Raw genomic sequence first — 14,459 nt, 5'->3', positions numbered from 1 at the left:
TATGTCCCAGTGCTCTCCTTTTACATGTGTGTGGTGCTGTCTCTAAGCACTGAAAATCCCTCAGTGACAATTCACGCAACTTACATAGTGTGTCACCACCATCGTTTGCTGTTTCAGTTCAACTGTTTTACTGTCACCGAACACCACATTGCATCTCTCCCACATTTTTGATGTCTTCATCATTAACTATATTCATCATTGCATTTCCTATTTCATCACTTGAGTGTAAGCTGTTCACCATCTTCAAATATGTTTAACATGTTGTTGTTGTTGTTGTTGTGGTCTTCAGTCCTGAGACTGATTTGATGCAGCTCTCCATGCTACTCTATCCTGTGCAAGCTGCTTCATCTCCCAGTACCTACTGCAGCCTACATCCTTCTGAATCTGCTTAGTGTATTCATCTCTTGGTCTCCCTCTACGATTTTTACCCTCCACACTGCCCTCCAGTACTAAATTGGTGATCCCTTGATGCCTCAGAACATGTCCTACCAATCGATCCCTTCTTCTGGTCAAGTTGTGCCACAAACTCCTCTCCTCCCCAATGCTATTCAATACCACCTCATTAGTTATGTGATCTACCCATCTAATCTTCAGCATTCTTCTGTAGCACCACATTTCAAAAGCTTCTTTTCTCTTCTTGTCTAAACTATTTATCATCCATGTTTCACTTCCATACATGGCTACACTCTATACAAATACTTACAGAAATGTCTTCCTGACACTTAAATCTATACTCGATGTTCAAAAATTTCTCTTCTTCAGAAACACTTTCCTTGCCATTGCCAGTCTACATTTTATATCCTCTCTACTTCGACCATCGTCAGTTATTTTGCTCCCCAAATAGCAAAACTCCTTTACTACTTTAAGTGTCTCATTTCCTTATCTAATTCCCTCAGCATCACCCGACTTAATTCGACTATATTCCATTATCCTTGTTTTGCTTTTGTTGATGTTCAGCTTACACCCTCCTTTCAAGACACTGTCCATTCCTTTCAACTGCTCTCCAAGTCATTTGCTGTCTGACAGAATTACAATGTCATCGGCAAACCTCAAAGTTTTTATTTCTTCTCCATGGATTTTAATACCTACTCCGAACTTTTCTTTTGTTTCCTTTACTGCTTGCTCAATATACAGATTGAATAGCATCGGGGAGAGGCTACAACCCTGTCTCACTCCCTTCCCAACCACTGCTTCCCTTTCATGTCCGTCGACTCTTATAACTGCCATCTGCTTTCTGTACAAATAGTAAATAGCCTTTCGCTCCCTGTATTTTACCCCTGCCACCTTCAGAATTTGAAAGAGAGTATTCCAGTCAACATTGTCAAAAACTTTGTCTAAGTCTACAAATGCTAGAAACGTAGGTTTGCCTTTCCTTAATCTAGCTTCTAAGATAAGTCGAAGGGTCAGTATTGCCTCACGTGTTCCAATATTTCTACGGAATCCAAACTGATCTTCCCCGCAGTCGGCTTCTACTAATTTTTCCATTCGTCTGTAAAGAATTCGCGTTAGTATTTTACAGCTGTGGCTTATTACACTGATAGTTTGGTAAAGCTTTCTTTGGGATTGAATTATTATATTCTTCTTGAAGTCTGACAATATTTCGCCTGTCTCATACGTTTTGCTCACCAGATGGTACAGTTTGGTCAGGACTGGCTCTCCCAAGGCTGTCAGTAGTTCTAATGGAATGTTGTCTACTCCGGGGGCCTTGTTTTGACTCAGGTCTTTAGTGCTCTGTCGAACTCTTCACGCAGTATCATATCTCCCATTTCATCTTCATCTACCTCCTCTTCCATTTCCATAATATTGTCCTCAAGAACATCGCCCCCTTCCACCTTTCTGCTTTCTCTTCTTTGCTTAGAACTGGGTTTCCATCTGAGCTCTTGATATTCATACAAGTGGTTCTCTTTTCTCCAAAGGTCTCTTTAATTTTCCTGTAGGCAGTATCTATCTTATCCCTCCATCTGCCTTAAAATTCTCGGATCCTTTCCAAAAAACACTATTTTCCAAGCTAATCAAGGCCATAAATGCTGTTCACACATTCAACTAGAGGTAAGATGTAACCCAAGCAACAATCAGCTCCTCAGAAAATTATCTCAGTGTCAGCAGTATCTCTACTGCATGCAATACCGAGAAAAACTGGGAGTAATCACCAGTATCTATCCACCGTCTCATGTGCAACTCCCTGGGTCTTTCCAAGTTATTTTCTGAAAGCCACCTTTTGTTTCCGACTCATGCTTGTGACCGGACTGGAGTAGGTGGTGGTGGTGGTGGTGGTGGTGGTGGCGGCCGGAAGGTGTATGGGATGTGTTGCATCCAGGTCTGTTACAGAGATATGAGCCATGAGGCAAGGGGTTGGGAGGAGGGGTGGAGTAGGTATGAATAAGAATATTGAATAGATTCAGTGGGCGGCAGAATACCATGGAGTGAGAGGAGGGAAGGATAGTGGGTAGAATATTCCTTATTTTGGGGCGTGACAAGAGGTGGTCAAAAACCTGGCAGAGAATGTGATTCAGTTGCTCCAGCCCTGGGTGGTACTGAATTGTGAGAGGAATGCTGCTTTGTGGCCGGGTAGTGGACTGTGAGAGGTGGTGGTTGACTGGAGATGTAAGACATGGGAGATCCATTCCTGTACAAGTTTGGATGGCTGAAGAGGGACTGCTCATCACTACGGATGTGATAGCCATGGGTGGCTAGACTGTACAGAAGGGACTTCTTGCTATGGAATAGGTGGCAGCTGTCAAAGTGGAGGTATTCCTGGTGGTCTGTAGATTTGATACAGGTGGAGGTACTGACATAGCCATCTTTGAGGTGGAGGTGAATAGCAAGGAAGGAGTGAGGAATGACCAGGTGAAGCAAATGAGGAGATGGTGTTGAGGTTCTGGAGGACTGTGGATCCGGGTCACGAAGATGTCATCAGCGAATCCAAACAGATATGGGGGTTCGGGATTCTGGTGGTTAAGAAGAATTTCTGTAGGTGGCCCATTACAGGTTGGCATAGAGTGGTGTCATGCAGGTGGCCATTTCCATACCACAGATTCTTTTGTAGGTGATGCCTTCAATGGTGAAGTAATTGTGGGTGAAGATATAGTTGGTTATGGTGACCAGAATTGAGGTTGTAAGTTTGGAATCAGTGGGGCATTGGGTAATATAGTGTAAAATACACTCCTGGAAATGGAAAAAAGAACACATTGACACCGGTGTGTCAGACCCACCATACTTGCTCCGGACACTGCGAGAGGGCTGTACAAGCAATGATCACACGCACGGCACAGCGGACACACCAGGAACCGCGGTGTTGGCCGTCGAATGGCGCTAGCTGCGCAGCATTTGTGCACTGCTGCCGTCAGTGTCAGCCAGTTTGCCGTGGCATACGGAGCTCCATCGCAGTCTTTAACACTGGTAGCATGCCGCGACAGCGTGGACGTGAACCGTATGTGCAGTTGACGGACTTTGAGCGAGGGCGTATAGTGGGCATGCGGGAGGCCGGGTGGACGTACCGCCGAATTGCTCAACACGTGGGGCGTGAGGTCTCCACAGTACATCGATGTTGTCGCCAGTGGTCGGCGGAAGGTGCACGTGCCCGTCGACCTGGGACCGGACCGCAGCGACGCACGGATGCACGCCAAGACCGTAGGATCCTACGCAGTGCCGTAGGGGACCGCACCGCCACTTCCCAGCAAATTAGGGACACTGTTGCTCCTGGGGTATCGGCGAGGACCATTCGCAACCGTCTCCATGAAGCTGGGCTACGGTCCCGCTCACCGTTAGGCCGTCTTCCGCTCACGCCCCAACATCGTGCAGCCCGCCTCCAGTGGTGTCGCGACAGGCGTGAATGGAGGGACGAATGGAGATGTGTCGTCTTCAGCGATGAGAGTCGCTTCTGCCTTGGTGCCAATGATGGTCGTATGCGTGTTTGGCGCCGTGCAGGTGAGCGCCACAATCAGGACTGCATACGACCGAGGCACACAGGGCCAACACCCGGCATCATGGTGTGGGGAGCGATCTCCTACACTGGCCGTACACCACTGGTGATCATCGAGGGGACACTGAATAGTGCACGGTCATCGAACCCATCGTTCTACCATTCCTAGACCAGCAAGGGAACTTGCTGTTCCAACAGGACAATGCACGTCCGCATGTATCCCGTGCCACCCAACGTGCTCTAGAAGGTGTAAGTCAACTACCCTGGCCAGCAAGATCTCCGGATCTGTCCCCCATTGAGCATGTTTGGGACTGGATGAAGCGTTGTCTCACGCAGTCTGCACGTCCAGCACGAACGCTGGTCCAACTGAGGCGCCAGGTGGAAATGGCATGGCAAGCCGTTCCACAGGACTACATCCAGCATCTCTACGATCGTCTCCATGGGAGAATAGCAGCCTGCATTGCTGCGAAAGGTGGATATACACTGTACTAGTGCCGACATTGTGCATGCTCTGTTGCCTGTGTCTACGTGCATGTGGTTCTGTCAGTGTGATCATGTGATGTATCTGACCCCAGGAATGTGTCAATAAAGTTTCCCCTTCCTGGGACAATGAATTCACGGTGTTCTTATTTCAATTTCCAGGAGTGTAGGACATGGTACTTTGGTACTGTTACTCTTCAGCTCAGTGTCTTTACCTTTGTGTCACTTTGCTTGATATTTTATACCATTTATCAAAGAAACTGATCCAATTCCTTCAGTGCCAGGAATGAGGGATACCACCCTCATTTTTTTATCGACCTGTGACTTTTCTGCCCACATAAGTGGGAACATCAGTATCTTGGAAAATGCAAACCCTGGATGGAAAATTTGTCTGCACTACTGAATGATATGGCTGTGTAACATGTTTTTTAAAAACTTCATCCAGTTATTATCCCTATCAGTGTACCATGTGACCCATTGAAAATTGTGATATTGCCACCAGCAGGGCAGCACTGATTTACACACTTATCAGTGAAACTTGCTACAAACCTAGCTCCTGATCACATTTTTAATTTGATGTTAATAGGACTGCCTACACTTATGTACAGTATCCCACATTGCCCTTAAAGCAACATCATAGCACACACACTGGCTGGCTAAAATTAACACGGTAAGTTAGTAAACATCACTCTTTACTTAGCACCTGACAACCAGAAGGAAACAATACTGACTAAATCACTCAGAAATTTCACAATTTCTGATAGCAATGTTGTACTGTATTTCATTTCAGTAAACAAACATCTTGTATTTCCATTTACACACAGTTTCCAAAACATCCGAAACGAAACAGGGTTTAAGATGTGAAACAGTTACATGTGTAAGAACAATGAAACAGGGTTTTACATTAAAATCTTTATTGCTTTTATATTAATATTTGAAAAGAGTAAAATTATCACCTTCTCACAGCGCAGACTACACTGCATAGCCTTGTCTTTCTGAGCAAAGTTCTATCATCTTTCTTTAGTACTGATCCATATTAAAAACATGTAAAACTGCTTCTAAATTCTTTTACTTCTAAATGAGTATAGGAACTGTAAAATTCAAACAAATTCTATGATTTACCAAATGTTCTAAAACCAACTACTTTCCTAAATAGATTACATATGGAAGAAGTAACATTTCTTTCTACAGGTACTTATGCAAATGGGCTATTTGTTAACAAATTTTCTACAGCAAAATTTGCTAAAATGTAATACTGAGTCAAACCAGTAACAGAATATGATATAGCTGGAGTTGTTAAATAACAAAGAAATTCTCTCTCATTATGAAAAACTTTGCAATTATACTGTCGTTTGTTTTCACTCACATATAGCGCTGCTGTATAAATGTTTGACCCAAAAATATCACAATGCTCTTTTCATGTATGAAAAATTAATAGCAATAATTTACTGTAGACATTGGTTATGGAACTTGAAATACAAGCCAATTCTTTGTTTAGCTTGTTTCACAGTCATAGCAAATACCATTGCCGAAAACTGCAGAAAAAGGAAACACTGAATTTTTAGCAAAGCTAAAAAATAAATTACATTTTCATAATTAATAGTCCAGTTTCACATAGAAATGGATAACACACATATTGTACAAGAAATAATATGTAGAGAAGATCCATAGAGATCTATTTTGAAGTAGTTAACATATGTTATATTGAACACTAGAATTAATAAACTTTATGAATAAAAAACAATTTTGTAGGAAGGCCTCTCTGTCAGATGAGAAGCAACTAATATCACATCTATCACTTAAAATTGTAAAAAGGAAAGTAACCTTAAAAGTTATCAGTCACTGACACAAAAATTAAAGTCACAACAGGCAATAACTTACATTTAAGTTGAGTTAAAATGTTGCACACAGTTCCATCAGTACATTGAGATACACTGCACTTCGAGACCCTTCGGCACTATAAAAATCACATTGTAAAATATCCCACATTCAACAACAGTATACTTCAACAATCTAAATGTATAGTAAACGCATTGTTTGGCAGGAAGAATCTAACAATAAGGGCACTTCAGAATTGTACAATACAAGAAATACTGTTACAGAACAACAAATTCAGCATCAGGAAAAGTATTTACATTTGTTTATGCAAAGTCATACCCAGTGACAAAAGGGAAAATATGTTAACAGTTAAATAAAAAACCTGACTGCAGGCAAAACAGACAGCTTCATTCAACAGGGATACATAAGTTGTCTGTGCCTATATTTACAAGATTCTTCAATTAAAAGAACTGTGTTACTAATGGCAAGCAAAGTAAAGTCTACAGGCACACCTCATCTCTTCAGTCTTATCTGCTAACAACTGGGTACCTAAAATATTTGGTATATTACTAATCCTACAAAGATATAAACTAATTCGTCTCAGCAATCAGACGTTCCTAAACAAATAACCACTACTAAGACCAATTTTACGCAATCCAATGTTTTCAGATAACTAAAAACAGACAATGCTCATGACCTGCTGGCAATTACCGATGCTCATCACCTCCTCTAACTTTTTTAAAACTGTCATTGTAAATATATCACAAAAATATTGGTAAAAATCTTTAACAAAACATAGCAAATGCCTGTAAACATGGCCACTGATGACACAGCCCTGCACAGGGTTAGCTGTTGATTTTGTCACATTCAATTTTTTTTTTTTCTGTAGATCACAGGAGTTGCAAAGAAATTACTTTTAGCAAATACTTATTGTGAATTGAAATCATTACACATCTTCATTGATGCAACCCACTATATTCCTATGATCAAGACAACTTGTTACAGTTTAGAACAAATTCAAAATGATAAAATTTCTTCATCTTGAACTGGGTACTTATTAGACCATGTTATATACAGCAATAACATCAAAATATTGCACTCTAAATACAACAATAATCTTTATTTTAAAATTTACTGCACAAAAAGAGATAAAATTATTTTAACATTTGAATTCATCACACTGTCGTTAATTGAGCAGGAACTGGAAGGATAAGTTTATTTACATCTGTAAAGATATATTAAACATTCACATATGGAAGAAACCCTCATAAAGAATCACTGACGAACACATACAGCGACAATGTGAATTTAAAAATTTCATTCATCACAATAGAGAAGAAATATGCATAGACCAGTAAGGATAAAAGCAGTTTCATCAGCACTGACACTATCACAAAATGGCCACTGAAATAAGTATCTTCTTTCACTTCACAAACATTCATCTCACAACAAGTAAGGAAGCATTAGGAGCAAAAACTTAAAACACTTAACACTCAAATTCGCAGAAAAATATGCAACTTTGTGAAAATAAATTAATACTCCATTAACTGATAACTATAAGAAGTTTATCTGGGAAATTCTGATAATCAATATGGGATAAGAGCTGAAATGGAACACTGAAATTGCTTCAGCAAATTGTGAACATGCTTCAAACAATCTGAGGAGAGGGCAGTTAGCAAAACAAGTAATACAGCAAAGCTGCAGTCACACAACGAGGCCTCGCCTCTCATCATCTTCATAGATCATTCCTGGAGCACCTACAGTAACAGTCGTAGCTGATCGTGGTGGGGGTCGCGGAGGCAGCCTCGGTGGTAACTGCAGTGGAAGAGCTGGAGCAGCTGTGGCAATTCCACTCATTTCATAGTTCCCCGAGTCAGAGCAGTCTGACAAAGTTGATGACTGAGGCTCTGTGTCAGACAGGTGGTAGTTGGGGGGTGCCGCCTGCAAAAAGAAAGAGCACAAGGCAATGAGGTTTATTTCCATTTTTTATCATTACACAAACGGCTAATTCAAAATAAATCACATAAAATACTCACTGGGGGGAAGGGGGGGGGGAGATACTGTTTCCAGGGGTAGTGTTCTACCCTCAGTTTTCATCCCTAATTTGTAGAAACACCAATACATGTATAAAATAAGTTAAATAGTATATTTCTGATGCACTCTACTTTCTTGAGAGAACTGGAAAGCCTGTGCAAACAATATACCTGTCCTCCACACAAAGTCAGGCTGTAAAACACTGCAACGAAAACTATGTTAGATTATTTTAGTTGCAATTAGTTCTACAGGCATTATAAATATCTTGAATGATGTCAGTTTGCCACACTGGCTGTTATTGTTAGATTTAAACCATCTTCTTATTTTATATATTGATCACTACTACATAGTTACACCAGGACAGCCATTCTTAAGTGTGAAATGTAATCCTATAAATGCACATACATGGGTGAAATGGAGGCCACACTTGAGGGGGGAGTGAAACAGGGTTGTAGCTTGTCCCCTTTGTTATTCAGTCTGTACACTGAGCAAGCAGTAAAGGAAACCAAGAAAAAATCTGGGAAATGAATTAAAATTCAAAGAGAAGAAACAAAAACTTTCATATTTGCCATTGTAATTCCGTCAGAGACGGCAATGACTTTGGAAGATAAGTTGAACTGAATAGAAAGTAGGTCATAAGATTATCATCAACAAAAATAAAACTAGGATAATGGAATGTAGGAGAATTAAATCCGATGATGCTGAGGGAATTACACTGTGAAATAATACACTAAAGGTAGTATATGGATTTTGTTATTTGGGTAGCAAAATAAGTTACAACAGGCAAAGCAGAGAGGTTATAAAATGCAGACTAGCTATAGCAAGGAAAGTTTTTCTGGGAAAAAAAAGGTTCTGTACAAACTTAATCATGTATATAGATCGTTCATCTATCACAGGAATCAAGAATCTCAGCAATTAATATAGGAAAGACATCGGTCCCAAGAATTCCAAGACTTGAGAATTTTTTAGCTTTAAATTTAAATTTTTGTGTAATTTTGCATTTGCTACTATAATTTTTTATTAATTACATTAATTTTGGAGTTAAATTAATGTAATCTGCTAATTAGCAATTTCAGATAGGTTTACTTTGTGTTCCCTCATCCCTGTTTTGATTCCTGGTATAAGATTTGATGGAAGTCTCCATAGAAGAAAATCGTACAGCCAGCCATAGGGCTATTGTTGTTAACACAATTGTCGAATTGTTCTGTGGAATGCTTCAGTGGAAATTTTATAGGATACCAGAACCTCGCCCCAAACAACAAAAGTGCAATCCCACATCAGTCACCAGTACTACTTTGCTCTGAAATATTAAAGATGCTCTACATGTCGTAGGCATAGTGTGTCAGGGAAAGTTTGTATGCAGAATGAGCAATTTGTAAAGGACATGCAATGCTAGTGCTGGCGTGGCGCTTTAGTCGGGTGTCCTTATGCCCATTAGCATTAGATGGCAAGGCCCGGTTTTCACAGTTGCAGAGGCATTCAGTTCATTGTAGCTCAGGCAATTAGTATGAAATATTCATGAATCATATACATAAACCTTCCTCGTGAATCACTCTACCTATTACTGAAAACCAGATCAAAATCCCTACAGAAGTTCCTGAGATTTTTGTTGGATCATGAATGCAACAGAAGTTTGTTATGGCACAAAATATTTGTTATGTGATGTACTTACAAATTAACATGTTTTGGATTCTTTCCTTTACTTGTACTGTGAAGCCAATGGTGTTGCCACAGCGTAACATCGGTTTCCGTCAGATCACCAAAGTTAAGTGCTATTGGGCTTGGCTAGCACTTGGCTAGGTCACTGTCAAGGTCTGGCAAGTGCTTTTGGAAAGCAGGGTGCACTCAGTCCTTGTGTGGCCAATGGATGGGCTACTTGATTGAGAAGTAGTGGTACTGGTCACAAAAACTGACAACAGCCAGGAGAGTGGTGTGCTGACCACATGCCCCTCGGTATCCACATCCAGTGACACCTAAGGGCTGAGGATGATATGGCAGACTGTCGGTGTCATTGGGCCTTCAAGGCCTGTTCAGACAGTGTTTGTTTGTTTGTTTGTTTGCTCTGTGAAACCTTACTTCTTGCCACATTCAGGACCTTCAGTCAATGATAAATACACTATTGGTTTCAATGAGCAAGTTAGTATAAAAAAATGGCTCTGTTCTGTGTGGAATATAGAGTCTTACCAAGGTAAAATGAAACTGATAAACAGTAAAGACAAGAAGCTTTTTGAAATGTGGGGCTACAGAACAATGCCAAAGATGAGATGGGTAGATAAGATAACTTATGTAGATGAGATGGATCTTATTGAGGAGAAATGAACACGCCAGGATTAAAAAAGAGAGAGGATACACTCTTCTGCATCAAGGAATAGTTAATTTGATAATGGAGGGAAGTTTGAGGGTGAAAACTGCAGAGGAGCACAGGACACACATTCGCGTGGATATATGATACAGACAGTGGTTATGCAGAGATGTAAGAGACTTGCGCAAGATAGGCTAGCATGAGAGCGGCACCAAATCAGTCTTCGGACAGAATACCACAATGACAACAACAACAATAAAACTTGATTTCGAAAGGCATAGCAATCAAAGCAATGTGTGGAAGAGAGAAGTTGATGTAATCAGCCATAGAGGTTAGGGTATGCAAAGGGAATTATTCTTATTGATTAAAACTTCAGTTTTCTTTGTTCCTCTTGTTTCCTTTTTGCCATTGGCCTCAGAGTCAAAGTTTTAAGATTCCATTCCTAGTTGGCATTAGATTTTTTTCCTTGGCACTAAATCTGACTTACCTTCATCATGTGTTATGTATGTGAAAAATGCCATGTTCCATCACAGTTAAAGTGTTAATTCCTCTGTCCGATAACAATGATTAGATGGATCAAATCCGAAGTTGGAAAAATTTACCAGTGAAACCTAGTCGACTGCTATTGTTCACAAACCAATCTATGGGTTGATAATGCCTTTACTTTTATATTATTTAGAATTAATTTTGAATTTTTCACCAGCACAAATCACTCTACTAGTATCAAAGACTGATATTTGCCAATAGCACTACAATATTTAGGTTAGAACAAAGTTATTATACCTCACAAACTGTCTATATCAATAAAAGTCAAAGATAGTAGCCTACCTACTTGAATTAACTCCCAAGGAGACAAGTCCTTGAAGTTCATGTATTCGCAGGTGGGATGGGGCCCATCTAGTTTAAAAAAGAACAAAGAAAAAGAAAAGAACAAAGAAAAACAATAATAAAAAAGAAACAATGTTTGATATAAAATAATACGTAAAAAATTAATGTCAAAATATATGAGATTCAAGAGCACACACACACACACACACACACACACACACACACACACACACACACACACACACGCATGGACAGAGAGAAGAAAAAAGACAGGGCCTGGAAGTGATGATGGACTAAAAGCCATGACTCACAGTACACCCCCAGTTGCTAAAGTACACTGCAGTAGTTAATCATTAACTCTTCAGAATTTCAGTTCTGACAAGTCTCTTCTGTGCCTCAAATCCCTGCTAATAGAGGCACTGCAGCAAGTTCTGTTTCCCCAAATCTTACAGATAAAATGACTGCTTATGGCAATCTTTCTGTGATATAGCTGGAAAAAAGATCAATTTTTCCTTTATTTTTAAGTAATTTTTTAACTCTTTGAAAATGATATTTCGTCCCAGGATATTTACAATAGTATAGTTTTTAGAGTATGTATTGTGTGTGAGTGCAGGTTGTGTATATTTTGTAGCCACGACAATTTTACCTTCAACTAACATTTCATGTTTTATCTTCGTTTCCTCCTCAATCACAGAATCTTAAGACCTATCCAAAAGTTCATTAATTCATCATGTTCTTTAATTCCCATCGTGAAGCAGAACATTGAGGAATGTGGCTCAAGTCTTAGTACGCATTAAACTGAAGTGGCAGTCAGATTTTAATGTTGTGGATTGTATTATAATTAACTATGGTAAACTGCTGTACGCTAGTTATACTCATACTGGCTGAATTCAATATTGTTTCACTTATTCATATATCATCTTCCACATATCCCATAATGAAAGATAGCCTTCAAGAATGTGGAACAAATCAAGCTGCACAATAAGAGGTAAAAGCAGCCACTGCAGGCAGCCTATCTTAAGTATAGCAACAACATATTAAGACTGGTGCTAATTTTTTGTGCTGAATTATGGGAATTACTTCTAGATTATTTTACACATGTATGCCATGAGAAAAGCAGCTACTTTGAAAAAAATCCACTGCTCATACACTTAAACTTCTCAGCTGCTGCTTCTAGCTACTACTTCATACCAAGCATTTATGGAACTTTACTCATTTCAGAGACATCTATTAGTTGTCCATATACTGAATAAGTGAAGAAACTGTTTAATATGAACACTAGTGTTACATGGAATTTAAATCTTCAAATCTAGACATACCATCAAATTATAAGACTGGGCAATAAGACACTCTTTAACCATGTTTTTGATAATCTGGGGATTTTCAGTTTTCTGCCTTAAGCTATTGGCAACCTTTTACAAACTTTTACACCAGAATATAGAACTCCAAGAAGAACTGCATCAACACAAGATGATTATATCTAACTCCATTCTGAACTGTAGATAACAGTGTATATCCTGTCCGGAAATTATTTTTACTTTCAGTACAGTGGTTGTGAAATTCATATTTTATTCTAAATTTACTCTTGCTGTTAACCACAAACACAATTTTGGGAGTAATTACAGTGACACATAAGTGTAATAATTTCAAGATACCTAAAGATGGTTCTGCAAGAGGTTTGTTATCAGCTTCACCCATATTTTTAATGCATGCTTCTGTGGAACAAATAATGGCTTTTTCCCGGTCAGCAGTATTTCTCCAGAAAATTATGTCATAGGACAGTACTAAATAAAAGAATGTACAACATTTTTCATTTAGTTTCATCCCTATAGTATTATATATTAATGTGACCTGATTTCCATAGGTAGGATATGACTAATGCCCTACCATACCATTTTAATTTAGCTATTAATATTTTATGGTCTGCACAGTTGAAGTTCTTGTGAAGGTCACAGAAAATGTGAACAGATCAATTTTCCTCAGTTCACTCTACCAGAACTGTGTATATTTTAATACTGCCTGTGGAGAGAAGCCTTTTCAAAAGCCAAAGGAACTGTTACTGAAGAGTTGTCGGATTGATGGATCAATATTTTGTGATAAACTACTTTCTCGAGAAATTTTGAGAACACAGGATGGAGGGAGATTGATCTATAATTAAAGATCACTTATCTGTCTGCACTTTTATAAATGAAAGCTGCTACTGCACACTGCATTTCAGAAAACACACCTTGACTCTTCAATTGTTTATAAACTCAAGGAGGGGGAGAGAGAGGGGGTCCTATCAAATCAAAACAAGATTTTTGTACTTTGATTAAAGTACCATTATAATCAGAAGAGTTACAATGTTTCAGTAACTTAATGGTTTTTGCAAAATCTCAACAGTTCATTTGGGAAAACTGACATCTGCTGCTGGAGTATGCAATGATTGTCTAAGTAAATCTAATGTATCTGCTTCCAAACATCCATTTTCTCTTCCATATATTTGCAGCTAATGTTAAGAAGAACTCACTGAACATAGTGGACAATGATTTGAATGTAAGATAATTTTTCTCACTGCTAGTGTCAACATGGGACTGAGTATCATTTGCATTGTCAAGTTAATTCATTTCATGCCCAAGAACGCTCTAAGCAGCCATCACTTTTTCCTTGAAATTTCAGTTTTTTGTGCATAGAGCCAGGTTTTTCACTTTCCGATGCAATCGGTCTGTAAAGGAGACAGTTTACAAAACACTTGTTGGACCCATCTTAAAATGTTGCTCACGTTTGTGGAAACCATACCAAACAGAATTAACAGAAGGTATTAAATGTATACAAATAATGGCACCACAAGGGGTCACGTTTGTTTGACTCATGGGAGAGTATCATAGAAATGCTGTAAAACCTGTATCAGCAGAGGCTTGAAGAAAAGAGGCCAGTTATTTGTTGAAATAATTCTTACAAAGTTTCAAGAACCATTGTTAAGTGAAGAATCTAGGAATATTCTTCATCCCCATATGTATTACTCCCACAGGACCCAATTAAAGTGTTCACAGAAGCATTTCAACAGTCCTCCTTTCTGTGCTCCATACGCAACTG

At 39.3% G+C, this 14,459-nt stretch overlaps 1 protein-coding gene across 1 annotated transcript in view; it reads right to left on the bottom strand.

Annotated features, from left to right (window-relative positions):
- Positions 1-5,299: 5,299 nt before the first annotated feature.
- LOC124789713 (leucine-rich repeat-containing protein 15-like) overlaps positions 5,300-14,459 on the bottom strand; it is a 59,341-nt gene continuing 50,181 nt past the window's right edge. Inside the window, exon 4 of the mRNA XM_047257164.1 lies at positions 5,300-8,161. Coding sequence (XP_047113120.1) covers positions 7,925-8,161 — 237 coding nt within the window. The 3' untranslated portion in view covers positions 5,300-7,924. The remainder of the gene's footprint in view (positions 8,162-14,459) is intronic.

Source organism: Schistocerca piceifrons, chromosome 3 (assembly GCF_021461385.2).
Source record: "Schistocerca piceifrons isolate TAMUIC-IGC-003096 chromosome 3, iqSchPice1.1, whole genome shotgun sequence".
NCBI classification, from domain to species: Eukaryota; Metazoa; Arthropoda; class Insecta; order Orthoptera; family Acrididae; genus Schistocerca; species Schistocerca piceifrons.
This window is presented reverse-complemented; position numbering and strand designations above follow the sequence as displayed.